We start from the raw sequence: 23,876 nt of genomic DNA, 5'->3' as shown, positions 1-23,876 counted from the left end.
GCTTGCTTAGTATTTCTTATTAGATATCTTTTCGGGACGTGCTATTTTATTATATTCTATGATACGAACTAATTTTTATTTTGTAGACTTTTTCGACAACATAATTTTTTTTATTTGTTCTTTTAATTCAATCGGAGTTCATAAATTTTCTCGACCAGGAAGTCCCATAAAATGAATAATAACAGTTTCAAGACAATGGTATGATGCATAATTTGATTATCTTAGGGAGGGACTAGATAAACTTTTATGTCAGATTTATTAGTCTGCCAGTTAAGTGCCTGCACAAATATTCATGGTTTGTTTATCGTACTTATTGAAGTCTTATTCACAAAAATATAAATTATTGCTTTAAGGACCGTCATACTTCAAAAATGATTTGTTACAGATCGTTTGTATCATTTTCTGCACGGATGATCCGATTTATGCTTTTTATCTCAAGTTTTGTTAGTTTATTAAGTATAACATTCAGCTGATTTAAGTCGCTTTTAATTATGTCAAACATTCGTTAAAAAACTGGCGCTTGTGAGAAAGATATCGTAATAATATATATCTCAGTTTTGTGTTAAAATCAACGATTGGAGTGAAATGGTGATGAAAAGAACAAATAAATCAATCTAACTAACGTTATAGACTGGCTGTTGACAACACCAAAAGCACTTGTGACCTGAAGGATGGTCACCAGGGTACCTATCAGTATAAAGGCAGCCAAGATCATCGTCGTTTAGGCCTCGCGACTAGGCGTATGGAATAGTCGAATTCGAGATATATTCCTGTTTGAAGCTTTCTTATCGTCTAGGCTTGACATGACGACACATTTCCTGACGAGATTCCTTACAATAGGTAAGATTGACAATTTTACACATCTTCAGCTGATACCAGTGGATAATTATGAGTGCTGCAAATTATTTTGATTTTATATAAGTAATATGTTATTGTAAAGTTTTGCTGATTTTTTTTTTTTTTTTTTTTTTTGGTTAATAAGAATAATAATGGAAAATGGTCAACATTTTTCGTGATTGATTTTGTCCTTGGTAAGTGATGATAAGGTCATTGTTACAATAGAATACACAGCGATGTCTTTAAATAATTTGACTTATATACAATATACATACAGAGTTTGGAACAATTTACCAAACGAAAATAATACCTTACCTCTTCAATTGATATTCTAACTAGTAATGCTAGTTTATATTCTGTTTCTTTGACCGCCTTCAAGTTAAGGCAAGTAATGGAGCATGGAGCAATTGAAGGATAATAATCGGGAGGAGATAGTTGAGGAAAAATAAAATATTTTCATTATCATTCGGCTACATTATAGTAGTAAAAGCTAGATCTCAGTGATGTCTGATTTTTTACAAATCATATCCATCATTCTTGTTCTTTGGGTTTTATAGCATGCATATTTGGTTATTCTTGAATTAGCCCACAATGTTATCGTCATTTTGTATATTCAGATGGAAACAAAAAAACTTTTCATATTAATATAAAGTATTGAAAATATAAACTTCTTCTTTGAACAGTCATCCTACAATCGTTATGCCTTGGTCAGCATGACGAGACAATACAGGCTAAATCCTCTGGGCCGGCTGTGGTACAGGCAGTCAGTGACCGCATACGGGAGAGCTGCATCTTCGCCGACGACCGTTTATTTATCAGACGGTTAGCCATTGCTCAATCAGATGACGGCACTATGAGCAGCACCTACAGAAGTGGATACTACGGAGGGATTTGGCAGGTAGGATAACATAAGCGTCTATGTCTGAATATTCTGCACAACCTCAAATGCTTAGCTTTTAAAATACATGTACACTGTATGTAATGATACAAAACGGATGTTTTATAACAAAACAATATGGTGATACGCATTTTTATGTAACTATATGTTTCAGAATACTTTATTTACTGATGTTATGACAACATGAAGTGGTTTACTGGTTTATAAAAATCCCTTTTATTATAAACTTAGACATATACAATACAGTATATGAATGGTATGATAGTTAAACAAACAGATGTATTGTGTTCACTGAGGTCAATGTCATGAACCTGATGCGAGACTGTTGTGATGTAGTGGCTGCGCGATACAGATATATAATTTAATTTCAATTTGTTTCTCTCATTTCTATTAGTTAGTTATCTTTGATGCTATTTTTCCATAAACCGAAAGAATTGTACGTCGAGTATAATGCTGTCAGACATACTGAACATGAGCTCGTGGAAAATTTTAATAGCGGCATAGTCATAGGCCAATTAGGCTCTAGGATCATGAAAGAATCATAAACTTAAGTTTTGACTTAATTTAAGTCTGTTTCATGATTCGGCGGCCTTGAATATTGGATATAATAGCAATGCACCATCACTGAATTTGTTGTATTGTAAAAGAAAGTAAAAGCAAGTGATCTGAATTAGTATATCTTTGACTAACAAACAGTTTCACAGTTCAATAGTAAACTTAATTTTAACATTACATTGCAATATACTTAACTTTCGGTTGGATGTTCTGCATGACGTTATTATAGCAATACTTTTGATCATATGTATTTATCTGTGAGCTATTTTGTTCATGATCGATGTTTAGTTTTGATTTAAATGCGCAAAACATATTTAAATAATTTACATGATTGAACTTTCGTTGTGTAGGTTGACGAAGATAAATTCAAGCTGACAAAAAACTGTAGAAACGCTGCAATTCGCGATGAATGCAACATTATTTTGTCGGAATTCAACATTACTTGGCCATCCGTTGAGTGGAATGATCTCGTAAAGCCATTGTACTCCGGCCTAGCGGCCGCTTTATATCTTAAACTACAAGGAGCCGACCCTGCTCCCGGAAACTTGACCAGTCAGGCGTTGTTTTGGACATCACATTTTCAGCCAGGTCAAAGCGATTCAAACTATATAACAAAGGTGCAACAAATGGAGACAGCAACCGAGGGTAAAATATTATTGCATTTTTTTACTATTTTACTCAATGTATACCATTTCACTTTAGTTAAGTCAGTTCAAACAATATTTTATCCGGGTAAACTGTCATATACATACATATAATTTAAAAATACATTTGAAGTTGGTATTGGAAAATAGACTTATAGCTTATATCTATACCTAGGTACATATTATGTAAATACATAACTTTGATTTACAGAGCATTTTAATTTAGTTTTGATTGAGTATAACGTATACTTTTTCATAACAAAACATGTTCAGAAAATTGGGAGATTGGAGACAATTTTCCTTTCTCTTAGATAAGGTCACATGTTGGTTTACATTCAGTGTTAATTAGAGGTACTTATGTCTTGAACCGTTAACTGACATTTACATTATTAACATTGCATATAAACTTATATATATACTTATGAATAATAGAATGACTTACTTGAATGTATTGACGCATCTTTGAAGTATTATGAATTGACATACCTTCATTATCAGAACTCTCACATATTATTGACATCAGAAGTTACCTCTTTGTAAAACATCTTTTAAGTTTTGAATTATTTACTTTACATTTCTACCATCATCTTGACACCAATATCTCGGAACAAACCTAAACATTAATGCTGGTTTATTTAAATAGACAATAGAATGATTTATAGTCTTTCTTTGCCTTTTTGGTTTTGAGAAATCGCGATAATTATGGGTCAAATGCTTCTCTGGATTTATAATATGTTATTGTTCATTAAAGCGTATTTAACTATATGGACGTTGGTTAGTGAAGTCAACGATTGGGTATTTTCGCTAAAACCCTACACATAGCAATGCAATACAGCGATCTAGTCAATGTATGTTTTAATTTATGTCATATTCCATTATAAACCAGAATGTATTTTTGAATCAACATCGATTTCATTCCCACGCTTTGTTGTTTGTTACAACGCACGGAATAACTAAGTACCTTTTACCAAATAGATTATTTTTGTGCCTTATATGTTATAAATTACTGATACAAATGTAAGTATCATAATACAAGTTCCAAAGTGTAACAATGAGGTGACCACTTTATCGGAATAATCTATTAACGCTTATGTCATGCGACCGGAGTACTGCAAGACCAATAACAATCGGGGTGATAATATCTCTAATTTATTTCATAACAAATTACAAAGTGAAATGATAAATGAAACCGTTTTTAACATGAAAACTTGAATATGTATTATATAAATAGATTAATCACGGCACCGCCGGGTGAATATAGCATTAAATGTACTTTTTAGCTTTAAACTAATGCCGGAAGCGTTTTGTTTCTTTTGAATAAGATGATCGATAATTTGTCTTCGTAAATAACGTATAACCGGTTTTTGGCGGGCTATTTTTGGAATTTGTACTCAAATGCCTACAAATATCTAAATATTTGGTATTAGTTGGTCCTGATATGTAATAAGTGTTCTATTACGGTCATTTTGATAACTCATTCGATTGAATAATGTCAAAGTTATGGCTGTTTTTCATTTTTAGGGAAATTAGCGACGGCGGTCATCCTGATGACGCCATAACCGGGAGTTTATCCCATCTTATGCAATGTTAACAATTCGATTTTGATCAGGTGGCCATAAGGGGTTCGGTAAAATATTTGTTCGGAGCTTAAGCGGGGGCATATGGGACTCTTATACGATTATTTTAGCGGTTGTATGTCATATAATCATACCCCGCAATACTTTAAGACATAATTACGCGAACATTACCGGTACCATGTTCCTTTTCGATACACTGCGAATTGTTGGTATTTTCATATAGACATTTCTGTAAATTCAGCCTCTACATATATTGCATTATGTACTTGTAATATATATTTTAATAATTAATACCCCCTTTCTCAGCGAGACATGTAATAGTCTTGAGCAAATAAATACCGATATCGCTAGATTTCCATACAAACTATTTCTCATGTTGTCTTCCTACAATTATTGTCAAATAACTAGTTTAAAGAGTCGTTGGGTACAATAAGAATTTTGTTTCTGTTTTTGAAATAGATAAATTATTCATTTTTTTCGCTGTTTTCCTTACGATTTTTGAAATTCCACCCAAACCTACTAGAACCTCACTCTAATGCAAAATCTGACATCTTGTTCCGTTACAGGCTCCTGTGACTACAAAGCTATAGATGTAGTTTTTATCATCGATGAATCCGGGAGTGTTGGCTCCAGTAATTTCGCCAAGGTACTAAGGTTCCTGTCGGAGGTCGTGGACCGCTTAAACATTGGGGCGGAAGCCGTGCAGGTTGGTCTCGTAAAGTTCCAAAGCAGTGCCACGCTGGAATTTCGTCTGAATACCCACTGGATTAAATCATCATTACAGTATGCTATTATGAAAACCTCGTATAGGGGTGGAGGGACAAGTATTGGTGCAGGTATTCAGTATGCAGACAGGTATGTGTTTCCGGAGAAATACGGAGGAAGGAAAGAAGCTACGAAAGTAGCCATTTTGGTAACAGATGGACGGTCTTCGTCTTTCATATTTACTAAACAAACAGCTGAGGCTGCTAAGAATAACAGCATTAGGATATTTGCTGTTGGTATAGGAAGCATCAATATCGTAGAACTGAATTATGCATCAAGTGACCCCGACTGCACTCATGTGTCCGTTCTTACCAACTTCAACCAAATTGATGACATCATTTATGAGATAAAGAAGAGTGCATGTAGAGGTAGGTAAATTATTCGACAGTTTAAAACAAATATTCTCTAAATTTTTGCAGATGGAAGTGGAAACTGGAGTCTGTTGCACAATAATGATCATAGCTGCATTCACTGGCCTCTAACAGTTTCCGAAGCATTGCGACCAATGATTTACCATAGCAACATGTTCAGCCCACTGTTCCAAAAAAAATCAACGAAATAAGTCGCGATACATAAAACTCAACAGAATATACAGATGTTGCTTTTAAACAATGTTGTACATATAATTTTAAATAAGACTCAGGATTTCATCATACGTATGCGTACATATTGCGTTCTCCGTTATGTTTTTGTAACCAATGGTCCTCTAATTATAATTGCTATGATGGCTATTCTCCACAGTGCTATTGTCTCAAGTCCAATAACGTTTGTTTCAGCATCCAATCCGATAGGCGAAGATGGACACATTGAAGGGATTGTACCCGAGGGCGAAGGAGGGGGATCAACTATTGAAGTTCCTAATGATGGAAACAACAAGACTGTCATTGTAGGTATAGAGGTCAGAGTGGATAAAGAGGGAACGTTGCATCGCCTTTAAAATACCATACACTATACAATATTTAATATATATTTTGTTCAACCACACTAAGGGTGTATGTTATAAACCAACTTTCTTTCGCGGATATTAAATCTTGCGATTTTTATTTCAAAATAAATTCCAGAAGATTTATTACTGCAATTTCTATTTTTTTCTTATCTTACACATATTCATTCCAACCAAACTAAACTTTTTCATAAAAAAACATAACAACAACAAGTCGTTTTGTAACTATTTCATACTCCTGTTTTGCATGAAACACTTAATGTCAACATTGTAGGATATGCGTACTTTTCTATACATCAGTGGACAAGCACATCAGCTACTCAAATGAAACTACGAAGAAATGAATTAACACTCTGCTGTTATCGATTGATTTTCACTAAAAAAAATGCATTTCACAGATAGAAGTAGACTGTGGTGTACTGAACATATTCACTTCCTTCTCTACGTCACATCCGGGACCAGCGTTTTACGACAAACAGGACACAGCCATAGCCGGTTCTCCCTCCGTCTTCGTAGTTCATGTGACTGACAGCCGGCCACTTTTCATCACTTTTGTAAGATTGAAACCCGATCCTTCCTGCCGTAATTCCTCATTCACCGGAGACATCTCCAATGACCCTCCAAAAGATACTGGTAGGCACACACCATGTGGATGTCTGTTGGTCCGTCCACCAAGCCGTTCATTTATCCATCCTTTAGACATCTTTCTTAATCTGTTTATTGTTTTCATTGACACTAGCTACGATATGTAGACTTTTGAATGTTAACAAGTTGTCCGAACAATCAGTTCGGGTTATTCACGTTAAAAGTGAACAAACAATATATACAGACACCTTGATAATCTTACGTGAACTAATGACTTACATTTGTATTACTTGTTTGGTATTAAGTGATTTACAACTTTACAATTAATGATAAACGTTCAAATATTGATCCGATTTCTTTTTATTATATGTATTAGGTACTGATGTAATATGTAAAGTAAACGGCAAGTGGCAATTGTGCAATTCCGGTATTATTGATTGGGATGACGACTTTGAAGGCATATGTGGAGGTAGGATGTTTTAATGTTTCCTTTCATGTATTAACATTGTATACAAAACTGAAATTTATATGATATATATTTTAATGAAGAGACATGGATCACACTCACAATTACGTAATATATCAACAAGCAATATGTTTTGGTTCGGTTATTATATTCTACGTCCTATTAAACGCCATGGTAATTAAAGAACGACCCCAACTCTATGCAATTAGTTGTATGGGTCTATATAGTTAGGAGACGCACCGATCGAGAATTATGAATGAGAGAACAGGTCATTTGGCGATCAAATATCACAGATATTCTCTACCGAAAAGACGAAAATCATTTTATTGACAAAGTCATTTGAAAATATGTGTTTAGATTGTCAAAGTAGACACAAATCCAAGCAAATATAAAGTTTTCTTTGTAGTGTTATGACCTATATGAGTTTCCTGTAAATAGATGAATTTTAGAAATATAGATGTGAAGTTAAATTTACCTGAGTGATGATCTTTGTTTTAGTATATGAGAATACCGACTGGAACACCATCCCTAATCCGTGTAGCCCTGATGGAGCTAAGTATCACCCTCACCCCAGTGACCCAGCCAAGTTCATCACGTGTCCAGACCAACAAAGAATGTACATCAGTCAATGTCCCGTCGGTAAACTCTACAGTGATGGGGGCTGTGTGGCTGCCCACACGTGGACATTCGGGAGCGGTGCTGGTTATGGAGGTGGTACTGTCGATACTCTCAGTTTACACCTGATCCTGTGTAGAGTCAGTGGTAGTCTAGGGGAGTGTAAGGTGGGGGACCTACCTCAGGGCTTCTACGATACACTTTGTGAAGGTATGTCAACAGTAATATTTAATAATTGACGTATTGGTATTAAAGATAATATTTAATATATTGCCTCTCCATTTCCATAAAACAAAAAGATTTATTTTGGAAAATCAAACACATAATGTGTACTTAAAAGTCGAATTGTTGTTTCTCAAACTCAGAAAACTCTATAGTGAATAACTATTACAAATAATTATTTTAATTATTTTCCTGGTCCATTCGTTAGATTAAAGTTTTAATGTATTACAACGGACTACTTATGAACAGCTAATTAATTTTAAAAGTTTCAATAATTACCAGAACACGTCCTTGTTTTCTTTGAAAAGTGTTGCTACCATAAATAAATGTATTAAATCTAACGTCCATACTAATATGTTTTCCTTAACCAGGAACATCACCTCCGTTACAAAGTCCATGTACTTCCTGTGCCCTCAGCGAAGGTCATCTTGTTCACCCTTATCCTCTGGACGACAACAAGTTCATCACGTGTGACGGCGATGGTGATCACGTGATCACACAGTGCCCTTCCGGAGAGAGATTTAGCGTCGCGAAACAGGACTGTATCTCATCTAATGACAACAACGACGATGATGGTGATGATGGCGCAGAAGACGACAATTCAGACGAAGACAGCGTTGGAAACGGAGAACAAGACGTGAATCCTTGCAAGGACGCCCAGAAACTGAACAAATATTACTTCCCCTATCCAAAGGATGAAACGAAATTCATCCAATGTGATGCACATGGAAATTCCTTCATCATGCCCTGTCCTCCCGGTCAGATATGGTTCGATGATATTTTGAACTGCGCGCCTAAGGCACAGGATGCCACAGGCATCGGCGGTAATTCCGGAAACCCGTGCAATGGAAACACAGATAAGTTGGCTCATTCAGATCCAGCGAAATATATCCAGTGTGACGTTGGCGGTATTGCTCACGTCATGTCATGCCCCAGTAGTCTCAGGTTTTACGCCGAACTTTCGAGATGCGATTGGTGATATCCATTCGAACATTCTCTTGTAAATATCCGATTACATAAAACTCGTGTGTCATGTCATAGAAATAATTGGTAATAACTGATTACAATAACTTCTTTAATAAATAACATATTCCATGATTATCTTTGGAACAAATGAGATCAAGGGGGGATAAATTCTGCAAAAAAAATATGTTCGTTTGATTACTCCCCTTGAATAGTTGTGTCTTGGAAAGCAATAGTTATTAAGACATTGATTATCATTGTTTAATTCTATTCATTCTATTTATTGATAATATTTTGGAAATGATTTTCCTAAGAAAGAATACACTATTTAACCGGAAGTAAGCACATTTTAATTGTCATCAAATGTCAGAAATAATCAATAATACGTTATTGCATCTTGTCAACGGAACACTTTGTAATTTATATTTTTTTATGTATCCACTTAAACTAATAGTTAATCATCTTTATAAATGAAATACAATAGCAGTGTTTTAATCAAATATTCATAGACATATGTGATATAGTTTAATAAATGTTTTGCAGTAAACAAAGTCTTGAGTTATATAATTGGCATCACTTCCTCATTTTCCATTGACATAGATGACATCATTTAATTAACGTTTTGCCGAGGCCTTAATCAAACTTTACTTTCCCACCGCTTCACTGCCGTCAGCACAGAATTGTAGGCTTTGGTTGGTTAGAGATGGCACTGTACACTTGGCTTTGGCAAAAGTACATCTGAAATTAGCAAAATAACTCTATGAATTAGGGGCATGTTTTTGGATCTACAATAAACAACAAATACAGTGGAACTCGGTTAATACGAACTGGAAGGGACCGAGATAAAACTTCGAGTTATCCTAGTGTTCGAATTAAGCGAGTTTTCGTGTCTACTAACTATCTCTTTACTTGGTATATATAGACTAATTCCTGTTGTAAAACGATATGCACAAGAGAAATGTCAAGATCGCCGATGGTTGTTGCAAAATTATAACAAGAAAACCTAGATATAAATTTTAATAATACATTACAAATGTAAACGGCAGATTGATGAAAAAGAAATCGGCATACTCCAAGAGTTTTTGTCCTTCGGACCCAAACTTTACTTCGTAATATCCGAGATCTTGGAGATTTTCCAAATTCGAATTATCCGATTTGTTTAAACAACGATAAAGAGGTAATGCGGCCGAGACCGTCAAAATACTTCGTATTAAGCCGGGTTGTCGAATTATCCGAGTTCGCATCAACCAAGTTTCACTGTATGAGAATCCACTTCATTATCCACATCTGTTTGTTGTCTTATATCCTACGCCTGAGTGGCCATATGATGAGGGGTGGATGACACCCGGAGTTCGGAGTACTCCTTAAACAACCATTGATCTACGGTCAGCTCTTGGCAATTGATTCACGAAGTAGAAGAATTTGAACTCGATACTCAGAGGTAGAAGGGAGGAGGGGTAGTACAAATATGTCGAGGTGCTTTAAAATAAATAAAACTCAGCCACCGTCCCCTATCGTTATTTCTACAAACTTTCGAACAAAAAATATGTTTTTCATATCAAACCATATTACGTGGGATGATCCATTCCTTCGAAAATATCATACAGGGAGGTATCCAGCAAGATAAATAAGATAGTTATTCGTCAATGTTACTTTTTATAATGAGATTAATGAGGAGATAGCAATTTTCCAACTTTCATTTTCCTACTAATAAAAGTTCATAATGCAATGTTATCATGATGCCTGATCAATAATTGACAGACATACTTACTCGTTTTGGTATAAAATCCCGTTATTACCGCAATACGCATCGTTACCTTCTAGTAGACAGTCAATGGTATTGGCATTATTACAGAAAAACTACAACCCAATCACAAAATATGTTAGCAATGGGTTAGTATTCAAAATACGGTAAATGAGTAAAAACAGTAGGGTCTGCTTTAATAAGAATAATTCATGTTAACAGTTAGATTGAGATTCTTATTTGTCTCAGACCAAATCAGTGAAACAATCTATATACATGTATCAATCTCTCCATAAAACTATTAAAACATCTGAAGAATGTGAGACAAAACAAAGTCTAAAAAATGCCACCATCTGTTTCATCGAGGCACACGAACAGATTGTCATTGTCTAACTACTAAACCTGTTAGAATGCAATGGGGTAGTTGTGTTACGGTTCTGGAATGTCGGGGTGATGTGTGTCGCCAGTGGCGGTAAAGTACCCGTACAATTATGTCATTGTAAGGTGTGATGGATGTGATAGTGACGTACCTGTACAATTATTTCAGGGTGAGGTGTGATGGATGTTAGAGTGACGTACCTGTACAATGATGTCAGGGTGAGGTGTGATGGATGTGATAGTGACGTACCTGTACAATGATGTCAGGGTGAGGTGTGTGATGGATGTGATAGTGACGTACCTGTACAATGATGTCAGGGTGAGGTGTGTGATGGATGTGATATATGTGTCGTACCTGTACAATGATGTCAGGGTGAGGTGTGTGATGGATGTGATAGTGACGTACCTGTACAATGATGTCAGGGTGAGGTGTGTGATGGATGTGATAGTGACGTACCTGTACAATGATGTCAGGGTGAGGTGTGTGATGGATGTGATAGTGACGTACCTGTACAATGATGTCAGGGTGAGGTGTGATGGATGTGATAGTGACGTACCTGTACAATGATGTCAGGTGAGGTGTGTGATGGATGTGATAGTGACGTACCTGTACAATGATGTCAGGGTGAGGTGTGTGATGGATGTGATAGTGACGTACCTGTACAATGATGTCAGGGTGAGGTGTGTGATGATGGGTGTGATAGTGTCGTACATGTACAATGATGTCAGGGTGAGGTGTGTGATGGATGTGATAGTGTATCGTACCTGTACAATGATGTCAGGGTGAGGTGTGTGATGGATGTGATAGTGACGTACCTGTACAATGATGTCAGGGTGAGGTGTGTGATGGATGTGATAGTGACGTACCTGTACAATGATGTCAGGGTGAGGTGTGTGATGGATGTGATAGTGACGTACCTGTACAATGATGTCAGGGTGAGGTGTGTGATGGATGTGATAGTGACGTACCTGTACAATGATGTCAGGGTGAGGTGTGTGATGGATGTGATAGTGACGTACCTGTACAATGATGTCAGGGTGAGGTGTGTGATGGATGTGATAGTGACGTACCTGTACAATGATGTCAGGGTGAGGTGTGTGATGGATGTGATAGTGACGTACCTGTACAATGATGTCAGGGTGAGGTGTGTGATGGATGTGATAGTGACGTACCTGTACAATGATGTCAGGGTGAGGTGTGTGATGGATGTGATAGTGACGTACCTGTACAATGATGTCAGGGTGAGGTGTGTGATGGATGTGATAGTGACGTACCTGTACAATGATGTCAGGGTGAGGTGTGTGATGGATGTGATAGTGACGTACCTGTACAATGATGTCAGGGTGAGGTGTGATGGATGTGATAGTGACGTACCTGTACAATGATGTCAGGGTGAGGTGTGATGGATGTGATAGTGACGTACCTGTACAATGATGTCAGGGTGAGGTGTGATGGATGTGATAGTGATATACCTGTACAATGATGTCAGGGTGAGGTGTGATGGATGTGATAGTGACGTACCTGTACAATGATGTCAGGGTGAGGTGTGTGATGGATGTGATAGTGACGTACCTGTACAATGATGTCAGGGTGAGGTGTGTGATGGATGTGATAGTGACGTACCTGTACAATGATGTCAGGGTGAGGTGTGTGATGGATGTGATAGTGACGTACCTGTACAATGATGTCAGGGTGAGGTGTGATGGATGTGATAGTGTCGTACCTGTACAATGATGTCAGGGTGAGGTGTGTGATGGATGTGATAGTGACGTACCTGTACAATGATGTCAGGGTGAGGTGTGTGATGGATGTGATAGTGACGTACCTGTACAATGATGTCAGGGTGAGGTGTGTGATGGATGTGATAGTGACGTACCTGTACAATGATGTCAGGGTGAGGTGTGTGATGGATGTGATAGTGACGTACCTGTACAATGATGTCAGGGTGAGGTGGTGATGGATGTGATAGTGACGTACCTGTACAATGATGTCAGGGTGAGGTGTGTGATGGATGTGATAGTGAGATAGTGCGTACTGTACAATGATGTCAGGGTGAGGTGTGTGATGGATGTGATAGTGACGTACCTGTACAATGATGTCAGGGTGAGGTGTGTGATGGATGTGATAGTGACGTACCTGTACAATGATGTCAGGGTGAGGTGTGATGGATGTGATAGTGTGACGTACCTGTACAATGATGTCAGGGTGAGGTGTGTGATGGATGTGATAGTGACGTACCTGTACAATGATGTCAGGGTGAGGTGTGTGATGGATGTGATAGTGTCGTACCTGTACAATGATGTCAGGGTGAGGTGTGTGATGGATGTGATAGTGACGTACCTGTACAATGATGTCAGGGTGAGGTGTGTGATGGATGTGATAGTGACGTACCTGTACAATGATGTCAGGGTGAGGTGTGATGGATGTGATGATAGTGACGTACCTGTACAATGATGTCAGGGTGAGGTGTGTGATGGATGTGATAGTGACGTACCTGTACAATGATGTCAGGGTGAGGTGTGTGATGGATGTGATAGTGACGTACCTGTACAATGATGTCAGGGTGAGGTGTGTGATGGATGTGATAGTGACGTACCTGTACAATGATGTCAGGGTGAGGTGTGTGATGGATGTGATAGTGACGTACCTGTACAATGATGTCAGGGTGAGGTGTGTGATGGATGTGATAGTGACGTACCTGTACAATGATGTCAGGGTGAGGTGTGTGATGGATGTGATAGTGACGTACCTGTACAATGATGTCAGGGTGAGGTGTGTGATGGATGTGATAGTGACGTACCTGTACAATGATGTCAGGGTGAGGTGTGATGGATGTGATAGTGACGTACCTGTACAATGATGTCAGGGTGAGGTGTGTGATGGATGTGATAGTGACGTACCTGTACAATGATGTCAGGGTGAGGTGTGTGATGGATGTGATAGTGACGTACCTGTACAATGATGTCAGGGTGAGGTGTGATGGATGTGATAGTGACGTACCTGTACAATGATGTCAGGGTGAGGTGTGATGGATGTGATAGTGACGTACCTGTACAATGATGTCAGGGTGAGGTGTGTGATGGATGTGATAGTGACGTACCTGTACAATGATGTCAGGGTGAGGTGTGTGATGGATGTGATAGTGACGTACCTGTACAATGATGATGTCAGGGTGAGGTGTGTGATGGATGTGATAGTGACGTACCTGTACAATGATGTCAGGGTGAGGTGTGTGATGGATGTGATAGTGACGTACCTGTACAATGATGTCAGGGTGAGGTGTGATGGATGTGATAGTGACGTACCTGTACAATGATGTCAGGGTGAGGTGTGTGTGGATGTGATAGTGACGTACCTGTACAATGATGTCAGGGTGAGGTGTGATGGATGTGATAGTGACGTACCTGTACAATGATGTCAGGGTGAGGTGTGTGATGGATGTGATAGTGACGTACCTGTACAATGATGTCAGGGTGAGGTGTGTGATGGATGTGATAGTGTCTCGTACCTGTACATACTGTCGGGGTGAGGTGTGATGGATGTGATAGTGTCGTACCTGTACAATGATGTCAGGGTGAGGTGTGTGATGGATGTGATAGTGACGTACCTGTACAATGATGTCAGGGTGAGGTGTGTGATGGATGTGATAGTGACGTACCTGTACAATGATGTCAGGTGAGGTGTGAATGATGTGCGTAGTACAATGATGTCAGGGTGAGGTGTGTGATGGATGTGATAGTGACGTACCTGTACAATGATGTCAGGGTGAGGTGTGTGATGGATGTGTAGTGAGTACCTGTACAATGATGTCAGGGTGAGGTGTGTGATGGATGTGATAGTGACGTACCTGTACAATGATGTCAGGGTGAGGTGTGTGATGGATGTGATAGTGTCGTACTGTACAATGATGTCAGGGTGTGTGATGGATGTGATAGTGACGTACCTGTACAATGATGTCAGGGTGAGGTGTGTGATGGATGTGATAGTGATGTACCTGTACAATGATGTCAGGGTGAGGTGTGTGATGGATGTGATAGTGACGTACCTGTACAATGATGTCAGGGTGAGGTGTGGATGGATGTGATAGTGTCGTACCTGTACAATGATGTCAGGGTGAGGTGTGATGGATGTGATAGTGACGTACCTGTACAATGATGTCAGGGTGAGGTGTGATGGATGTGATAGTGACGTACCTGTACAATGATGTCAGGGTGAGGTGTGTGATGGATGTGATAGTGACGTACCTGTACAATGATGTCAGGGTGAGGTATGATGGATGTGATAGTGACGTACCTGTACAATGATGTCAGCATGAATTGCGACGATGTGGTCTGGAGGTGGTGTACTACTAGGATCGGCTGCGACACAGCTCCCTATATTGGCTATTCCTATATTGACATTAGAACATCTGGCTTTGGCATATTCACAGCTACAATTGAAAACATCAGTAGCTTTAAATTACACTTATCACTGTCGTTATCACATGTTATTGCATGTTAAACTGTCCGTAACAAGTCTGAGGGAACAATAATGTGATGGATTCTAGATAACCAAAAGTTTAAATGACGAATTTCAATATAAAATCATTTTTCAGAAAAAATACAGGATTACTATTTTCATTCAATATAGTATTTCAATAACATTAACTTATCATCAAACTGTTGTATTTTACCATGCAAACAGAAGATAAATAATTGTGAATTGAGAATGATAAAATCAGCCTGTTTGGCGTATCATTCAAGCAAACCAATTAGAAACATCAAGCAAACCGAATTCCTTCGACTCTGTTCACCACTATACATTAACAATGTATTGAACCATCAGAGTTGGTTCCCTTTGCTCGATATCTAATCCAAACTTGAGTTCCGTATCATCAATCCTATTTACATTTTTTTACTACGAAAAGAGTAACGATACAGTAGAGAAACAAGTGCGAAGGTGCTGAATTCTTTGATTGATGGTATCAACACAAGGACCAGAGCCAGAGACGAGTTTTACTTTTCCTGGACATGTGAACTTTGGTCCATGATGAGACAGAGAAAAATCATTTCGATTAAATATTTACTATCGAAATATGCCTACAGTAAATACACTGTGTGTTTTTAACTATTTTATTCTTTTCGCAGTATTGTATGGGCAAAACCCTTTTATCTTGCACACAAATGGGATTTTGTAAATAATGCGTATTGTGAAATAATTGGGTGCAAAATTTAGACTAAGCATCCAGATGCATTGTTTTGTCTGTTGCTAGTCACAGAAGCTAAAGGCTAAATGTATTAACCAGGAAAATTTTCCAACTTATTGTCTATGTGCATTTCATTCCTATGCACAATTCGCAGACAGCTGTAGTTATACTAGCCTGTTGAATTGTTCTTAAATTTCGTGAGTACAAAATTTTCTGATTCATGGTTAAAAACTTATTCGTGGGTTTTTTTCGCGAATCGTCCTGTATCTTTTGAAAGTGACATTGATGTCAAATGGTGTTATACTTAATCCATGACATTGAAAATTGTAAATCATTATATTTCGTAAAGTTTGTTGAAATCCACGAATTTTACTAAAATCAAACCCTCGGAAATATTACCAATTTTGCAAACTAGTCGAACAATTTAATTAAATCTTTGATTGTCAACTTTGTATTGGCCACGTACAAATTATCGTAAGTTACTCCATCCATTCCACATGTCTGGGTGTCGTCATGGCTCACGTATTCAGTATCACAGTCCATTTTACTGACCTGAGCACACAGTTGATCCAATGAAACTACAGGTAGGTCGGCGAGTATGTACTGAAATATGACTGAAATGGAAATCGTATGTTTCCTCATCAGAAATAAGAACTAGTTAGTTATTTTGGATGAAACAAATTAAGTACTCTATAGATTTTTTATTAAGCGCTTAACACCTTCGGACAATTGTCTAACGTTAATATGTAACTCATGGTATCGTTTTTGTTGGACTAAGTTTAACATATTTCTGGAAACAGGCATTTCATATGTAGATTGCTGTAGTTATATCATCAAAGCTATCACAAATTAGTGACCACCTTACATGAGATTTTATGGAAGTCGTCTCGAAGTGTTAGATTTTACTCGCCAATAAAAACTAAAAGACTTTAAAAATTCCAATATGAAATGAATACTTGTTTAAAACTTGCAACGTCGCTTCTGACTGGCTGAGTTAACGGCGTAACGATATCAAAGAATCCCCAATTGCAAGTGAATTAGGAATTTTGAAGATATCATATTTCGTAAATTGAATAATAAGGATAAATTTGAATATATTGTTATGTTATGGAGATATATACCACAAAAACTGAGAGTAAATCTTCATATACCGCTTGGCGATTTTGAGTACACTGAGGTTTTGGTGTTATATCTTCATAACATTAAAACATCAATTTAGATTAATCCATATATATATACAAATTGTTAAATATCCCTGAAAACTCATATATACATCAGTGCAGTATATTCATGCATAATTATGCCAGTATGTGCGAAATGTTTTTCAATAATGGTATTTTTTGTCAGGATTGGTATATACAGTTTCCTACAGACCACTACCAGAAATAATCCAAATTGCGTATCTGGTATTGTTATATGATAACTAAAACATCAATAATTAACCCCTATCATCATAATTGCGTCTAAATTATGGCAATCATCAAATTTATATTTCAAATACAATAACTTAATTGCCTGATTTAAAAAAAAATGAGGAATTTACAACCTTTTGAATGACCCGAGGTCAATTTTCAACGGAGGTCCATTTTCAACGTTTCACCGGCACCAAAACTTGCAATGTCGAAATCAGGTTGTTTTTTTAACTTAAATTTTGTTTTCTGAAGTTAAATGAATTATTAACAGCTTTAGATTATTGTGGTTTGTGTTCTGATTCAGTGGTCGATATTGGATTTGTCTTTAATGTGTTAATCACTTCATTGTTGATTTTGGTTTCGTTTACCCATTAATTTCATAAATGGTAATATGATGTTTTAAACCCTTTAGCAAGAAGAGTTTGTAACTTTCCTGCACATTTCGCGGGGTTTCATTTTTCACTTATTCCCTCAACCTTACTCCTAATCTTTATCTATATGCTTTCAGTGCAAGTAGATACAATATGCCAGGATATCATTTCTGACCCTCATACCTATATTGGTTCAGGAAAAGTGTACTTGGACATTAAGTCGACAAAATTGTACTGTAACAACCTTTAACACACTCGTATTATATTGCTAACATATGTCTTTTGTGGAGTTTCAAATGGTGAAAACATTTCCATCTGACTGCATTTGAAGTTAGCCTGCGTTATCCTTAGTATCTGTTTGATCTATGCGTGTATTTGATTATCGTTGATTTGTTACGTTGAAGTGAGTGTCACTTTATATCCTGGAACAAACAGACAATGATATCACGTCAAAATATATTCTTACCTGGCATTATCAGTAAATACAATCCTAGTATATATTCCATACTGTCGCTATCCAATGTGTTTATCTACCGACATGATACTTTTACAAGTTCATAGGGAAACAGTCGTGACACAAACGTCTGCCAAAAGGTCAACTGATTAGCTCGAGTGTACTGAAAAGATAGGATGTTTTTACTTTATATCTTCTTTATTCCACGACCCACTGTAGATTCCTTAGGTATTGTTGTTAACTTTGAAAATTAAGTTGAAACTGATTTACTTGGTTTTACCAATACAATGTAGGTTTCTGAGGTACTGATGTTAATTTTTAAGGTCGAATTTGTATTGGAAGCCTTTGTTCGATACACCGTAAAGTGCATTAATTAGTTTAAAAACCATTATCCGAAAAACGATTTCTTGGAACTCTAAAACGAAGTAATGACATACTTATCCATCATGTTTATCTAGTTAATTGATCAACTTCTAATTATTATAGAGGCGTTATATGGTCATAATGAATAAATTTAACCACGATTACGACTCTTTCATAACAAAAAATGACATATTTACGGAATCTAAAGATTTATATGTAAGTAAAAACAGGAAACAATATGTTTTTTGGGAAGTAACATTTATATCATTGGTCTATCTATTTCTAAAGTATTTATTTCATGGTAATTGTACACTTTGTTCCCAAAGTTCTGGCATGTCCGTCCGTTTACAAGGAACTATGTTTCGGTGATTACTACAAAAATCCAGTGCAATGTTGTCATTTGATAAATAAAATTTAAATAAAAAATATCATACAAACATAAACAAAACTTTAATAAATAATTATTTACAATAAAAGAGTAAGCTGCATCTATTCTGATATGTCATGCTTTAACTCCGTCTATTGTCCTTGCAGTTACTTAGAGGCTGAAGTTCTATATCTCTGTCCATACACTTCACTTTATGGAACTCACAACTGCAATACAGGAAAGATATGAATAATTATTTTTACATTAAATAAAACAAAAACTATGAAAATTTGCAGGAAATTAATTAATTAAGTATGTGAATATCATTTTGATCCTCCACATCCAAAATATGTTAGTTCAAGAATTTAAGCAATGAATTCATAGTCACCTGTCGTACAATTGACATTACTTTCGTCCGCAATAAAAAAAAATGCTGATAAATATCAGGGAAGCATATTACATCATTAATTTGATGTGGGTCCCACAAAAAAGTATGAAACACTTAGTTACACTATATATAGGAATAAAAATTTCATCGTAGGCAGTTTTTCATTACATTGTATTTGGATTTTGGTTTGTACTCATTAGCTAGAATATGTTTTCACTTCCGACATCGATACTATTCTTTATATCATGGTGGTTACTTTGTAATGATACAATACAGAATTCATATCACCGTGTCTCCAGTAAAATACTTACTTATTCTGGTAGAACTTTAAGTCAGTTCCACACACTGGATCTAGAATCGTTGGACAAGGATCGTTTATTGATATGTTACAGAACTGCTCATTGAATACAAATTCATGTAATGTTGTTGTAATGCGCACTTCCGACGTTGATGGTTGCGGTTCTGTTGTGGCCTTATCGAAATTTGTTGTGCTTGATACTTTTGTGGTGACGTCATCACTTGGTGTGACGTCATCATCATCGTCACATTTGCCATCGTGCGCTTTGTCTATCGTGAGATCCTTGCATCTCGCTTGTACATGGAAACATCTGTAATATATATGGCATCAGATAAACGAAAACATTCAGCAATGGCGTCAACAGCAGCTGATGTTTTTTTTAATTTCTTAATTTCTTAAGTTTTATGTATATAATGTATTACATATAACAAGCGAGTGACGCCAGTTTTTCGTTTGTAATAAAAATGTGATTGACAATTTGAAGAGAAGTAGAAAGAAGTGAAAAAAAACCCTCATGAATATTCAATTTTCCGAGATTGTTTTTGATATGACAGAGACATCCCTCATAAAGTATTCTTAAAATCTGGTTATCAGTTTGTGTTATTTGTTTTGTTTATCAATCTCCATTGTCGACATATTATTTTCTCATCGTTAAATCTGTGTCGTGTAATTAATTATCAAATTGTTGGATGATGTTTTTACACATACTTATTCAGGTAAGTCACTCCGTCGGTACCACATAAAATTTCCTCTTCATGTGCGATATAGTCCGTCAAACAGTCCAGGCCTAAAACGTCACTACAAAGCTGGGTAGGGTCAACTGTTGGCTTAGCATCAGTCATTTGTATGGCAACTGGAATTAATAAACAAATATAACTGAAAATTCAACTTTAAGGCAAATTTGGATTCTTATACAGTGTTACATTCATGGAAAATACTGACAATAATCATCCGAAAACGGATAACGGACAATATATTATTTACAACAAATAAACATGGTTGTAATTACATTGCACACGTGGCGACCATACAATAAAATATTAGAGTAGATTTCCTATAAACGATATTTTTAAAAAGTTTTGGGTACAACAACCATAGCCTAGAACCTATAGGTATAGATGTTCATCATTAGCGTTACAAACAGCATCATAATAAGTTCATAAAGCTATCTTAATTTTAAGTATAATTAATTATGTACGAGAATATATTTTACGCATATTTTTATATTTTTTTCATGATCAGGTAAACCAATTACAATTCGAAATATATATTTCCCCTATTTTCATAAACAACAATGAGAGTTTACGGATAATTCGGTGTTGAGGAAAGCTACAGTAACCTGAATACGCCCATCTACACACGTGCATACAACACCTATCAAATCCATTTCGCAACACAGACAGACGTTCTATAATAATGAAAACAATAGTAATTATCATGAAAATTGAAATAGAGAGTTATTACTTACTTGCTAGAACTACGAATATTGTCACCAAGAATTCCATACTGCAACACATTCCCCGGCCAATGTGCTATGACGATCACAAAATGCACCGACGTTTTACTGCTTTTGTTTATTCTATGTCAGCGTGGAGCACCATTCTAAGTAGATTGTCCTGATTAGGCACAGTGAAATGTTCAGGAGCAATAAACAATATGACACCTCAAGTGTCTAAAGTCTATTATTAGACATTGTATGACTATAGCAAACTGCCACAATGACCTTCCTAATCTTAAGATAGAAAGCTTAAGAACAGTTTCATCCACTGATAGGTTTTAGTCGATGTTTTGCACGAATATCCAGTTTAATGTAGGAAAAATTGTTTGAATAAACAGCATGTATTCTTTTGTCAGCAAAGGCAATACGATATGTGAAAAAAAATCTTGAAATAGTAGACTAGCGGAGAATCGCTCCTTACTAAATGCAGGGTTTTCATAAAAAAAATCGTTCTCTATTGCCTAGGTTCCCAATACCGGATGGACAATGACCCACAGTGGACCGCTACGTTATATATATAGAGGGATGGAGACCAGAAATTTGAGTGACATTCGATACAGATAGAGCCAAACCTTCCAGGCAATAAATACTAACTTCCGGTGACGTATTAACAGGTAACGAATGTTTATTTGGTCCAGATTATATGGAGTGGGGATATTGAGGTCAAGATGATGTGATGTTTAGATAGTTTATATAAGATGTCGGTCTGTGTTTTTACATAACAACACATATTCATACCGGCCTTTGGTTGATCTTAACAACCGAATGTTGTTATATTTTATTTTTGATAATTATTGTATTTGTTCCTTCTTTGTGTATGCTTATTCTTGTCTCTAGTTGATTGTTATTTGGGTTATGTGGTAAATCCTACATGGCAATTAACTAATTATAGCAAAATTAATATATATCATAAAAGATCAGTTGAGAGTTCATCCATGGATACGGTAAATGCACTGATGCTAAAACCATTATTTGCGAAGCCAAAAGACCTCGATCCAGGACCATGAAACAGTCATAGACTTAAGTTTTAGCTTAACCAATCAGGTATGATGTAACGTTTAGTGACATTATTTGTGATTGGCTAAGCATAAACCGTTTTAGATTTAAGTCTGTTTCGTTGTCCTGGGACCAGATTAACATATTCTGTTTTCTAATATTATATTGTAAGATTACCCTTAATGATACAGTATTTCCTATACATTGCTAAAATATCAAAACAATGATCATATAATTGTAATGTCGGTGTTACTGGGTTGTTTTGTGTGTGTGTGTGTGTGTGTGTGTGTTTTGGGTTTTTTTGTGTGTGTGTGTGTGTGTGTGTGTGTGTGTGTGTGTGTGTGTGTGTGTGTGTGTGTGTGTGTGTGTGTGTGTGTGTGTGTGTGTGTGTGTGTGTGTGTGTGTGTGTGTGTGTGTGAAGTGTGTGTGTGTGTGTGTGAAGTGTGTGTGTTGTGTGTGTGTGTGTGTGTTGTGTGTGTGTGTGTGTGTGTTGTGTGTGTGTGTGTGTGTGTGTGTGTGTGTGTGTGTGTGTGTGTGTGTGTGTGTGTGTGTGTGTTTTGGGTTTTTTTCTTTTGTAATGGCACTTAATGGAGTATGTTTTTTCCCATCTGATGATTCCATAAAATGAAATTTAGATTAATAAATGGTTTGCAATTTCATTTATTGCGTTTTCTAATTATTTTTCTTGCTAAAAAAACAATATTGATAAACCCCCATCAAATATGTAATGCCAAAACCACATTTTTGTATTAGAATCACCTATAACCTTATACAATGTTAACAGGATGTATAAGAAATGTCAATAGTCATCCTAAAATGCGGACTTTGATACACCTTACTTTACTTTTATATTGATTTATTTTACAATCATGACGACAGCTTTGAATTATGTTCTAGACATACCAACTTGTAAGGATGACTTGCTTATACAGCTTTTTTTTCCTTTGACAATGTTGCCGTTCTTGACATATTAAATAAAATAGTAGTTATTATAGTGATAAATCATATTTATACAATCAATATATGCATTATTAAATTGACACTGTACATAAAGAAGATGAAGTATTAATTAGCGTATTCACCAGATTGTTTGAACATGATTTTATTTGAAAATCTTTGCTTGCGTTTCTGAATTTAAAATTGTGGTTAAATATGTGGTTGTTTTCAGTATCGAAAATTGTTTGTTTTGTTTTTATTTAAAAAAATCTTGTGTCTGTATCTGAATTTAAAATATGTAATGTAAATTCAATTATACTTTTTATACAATTCATTATTGTACATAAGTGGGTGTTTCTAGTTAAAATGTATGACTACTGCTCATTGGTGGTTTTTTTTTTTTGGGGGGGGGGGG

At 36.3% G+C, this 23,876-nt stretch overlaps 2 protein-coding genes across 4 annotated transcripts; one reads left to right on the top strand and one right to left on the bottom strand.

Moving 5' to 3' along the window:
- The first annotated feature begins 686 nt into the window (after positions 1-686).
- On the top strand, positions 687-10,350 carry LOC138317453 (uncharacterized). Its single transcript, XM_069259129.1, has 9 exons — positions 687-840; positions 1,521-1,735; positions 2,641-2,935; positions 5,078-5,644; positions 6,053-6,162; positions 6,618-6,852; positions 7,181-7,273; positions 7,769-8,095; positions 8,479-10,350. The coding sequence occupies exons 1-9, from the start codon at positions 804-806 to the stop codon at positions 9,084-9,086; spliced, it is 2,487 nt and encodes an 828-aa protein (XP_069115230.1). The 5' UTR covers positions 687-803; the 3' UTR covers positions 9,087-10,350.
- On the bottom strand, positions 9,675-22,011 carry LOC138317455 (follistatin-like). Of its 3 annotated transcripts, none has more exons than XM_069259131.1 (6): positions 20,045-20,183; positions 19,448-19,572; positions 16,845-16,992; positions 15,487-15,622; positions 10,842-10,930; positions 9,675-9,808 (listed from the first exon to the last, which is right to left on the bottom strand). In XM_069259131.1, exons 2-6 carry the CDS (start codon positions 19,482-19,484, stop codon positions 9,715-9,717), a joined length of 504 nt encoding a protein of 167 aa, XP_069115232.1. In that variant the 5' UTR covers positions 19,485-19,572; positions 20,045-20,183; the 3' UTR covers positions 9,675-9,714. The 3 variants fall into 3 exon arrangements, 2 of the variants coding, with proteins under 2 accessions (XP_069115232.1, XP_069115231.1); XR_011207764.1 differs by lacking the exons at positions 9,675-9,808; positions 10,842-10,930; positions 15,487-15,622 and adding exons at positions 18,628-18,778; positions 20,740-20,884; positions 21,500-22,011 and having other exon boundaries at positions 16,859-16,992; positions 20,045-20,341; XM_069259130.1 differs by lacking the exons at positions 19,448-19,572; positions 20,045-20,183 and adding an exon at positions 18,628-18,771.
- Between the last annotated feature and the right edge of the window lie 1,865 nt (positions 22,012-23,876).

The sequence above is a fragment of the Argopecten irradians genome, chromosome 3 (assembly GCF_041381155.1).
Source record: "Argopecten irradians isolate NY chromosome 3, Ai_NY, whole genome shotgun sequence".
Classification (NCBI taxonomy): domain Eukaryota; kingdom Metazoa; phylum Mollusca; class Bivalvia; order Pectinida; family Pectinidae; genus Argopecten; species Argopecten irradians.
The sequence above is the reverse complement of the archived record's forward strand: the minus strand, read 5'-3'. Positions and strand labels throughout refer to the sequence as shown.

Excerpts from the sequence above, each read along its gene's own strand:
- LOC138317453 (XM_069259129.1), top strand. The coding sequence starts at position 804 with ATGACGACACATTTCCTGACGAGATTCCTTACAATAG. Across the intron at positions 2,936-5,077 it reads AATGGAGACAGCAACCGAGG|GCTCCTGTGACTACAAAGCT; the intron begins GTAAAATATTAT and ends GTTCCGTTACAG. Across the intron at positions 7,274-7,768 it reads CTTTGAAGGCATATGTGGAG|TATATGAGAATACCGACTGG; the intron begins GTAGGATGTTTT and ends TCTTTGTTTTAG.
- LOC138317455 (XM_069259130.1), bottom strand. The coding sequence starts at position 18,667 with ATGGAATATATACTAGGATTGTATTTACTGATAATGCCAG. Across the intron at positions 10,931-15,486 it reads ATGCTGACATCATTGTACAG|TTTTTCTGTAATAATGCCAA; the intron begins GTACGTCACTAT and ends ATTGGGTTGTAG. Across the intron at positions 9,809-10,841 it reads GGGATTTTATACCAAAACGA|ATGTACTTTTGCCAAAGCCA; the intron begins GTAAGTATGTCT and ends TGCTAATTTCAG.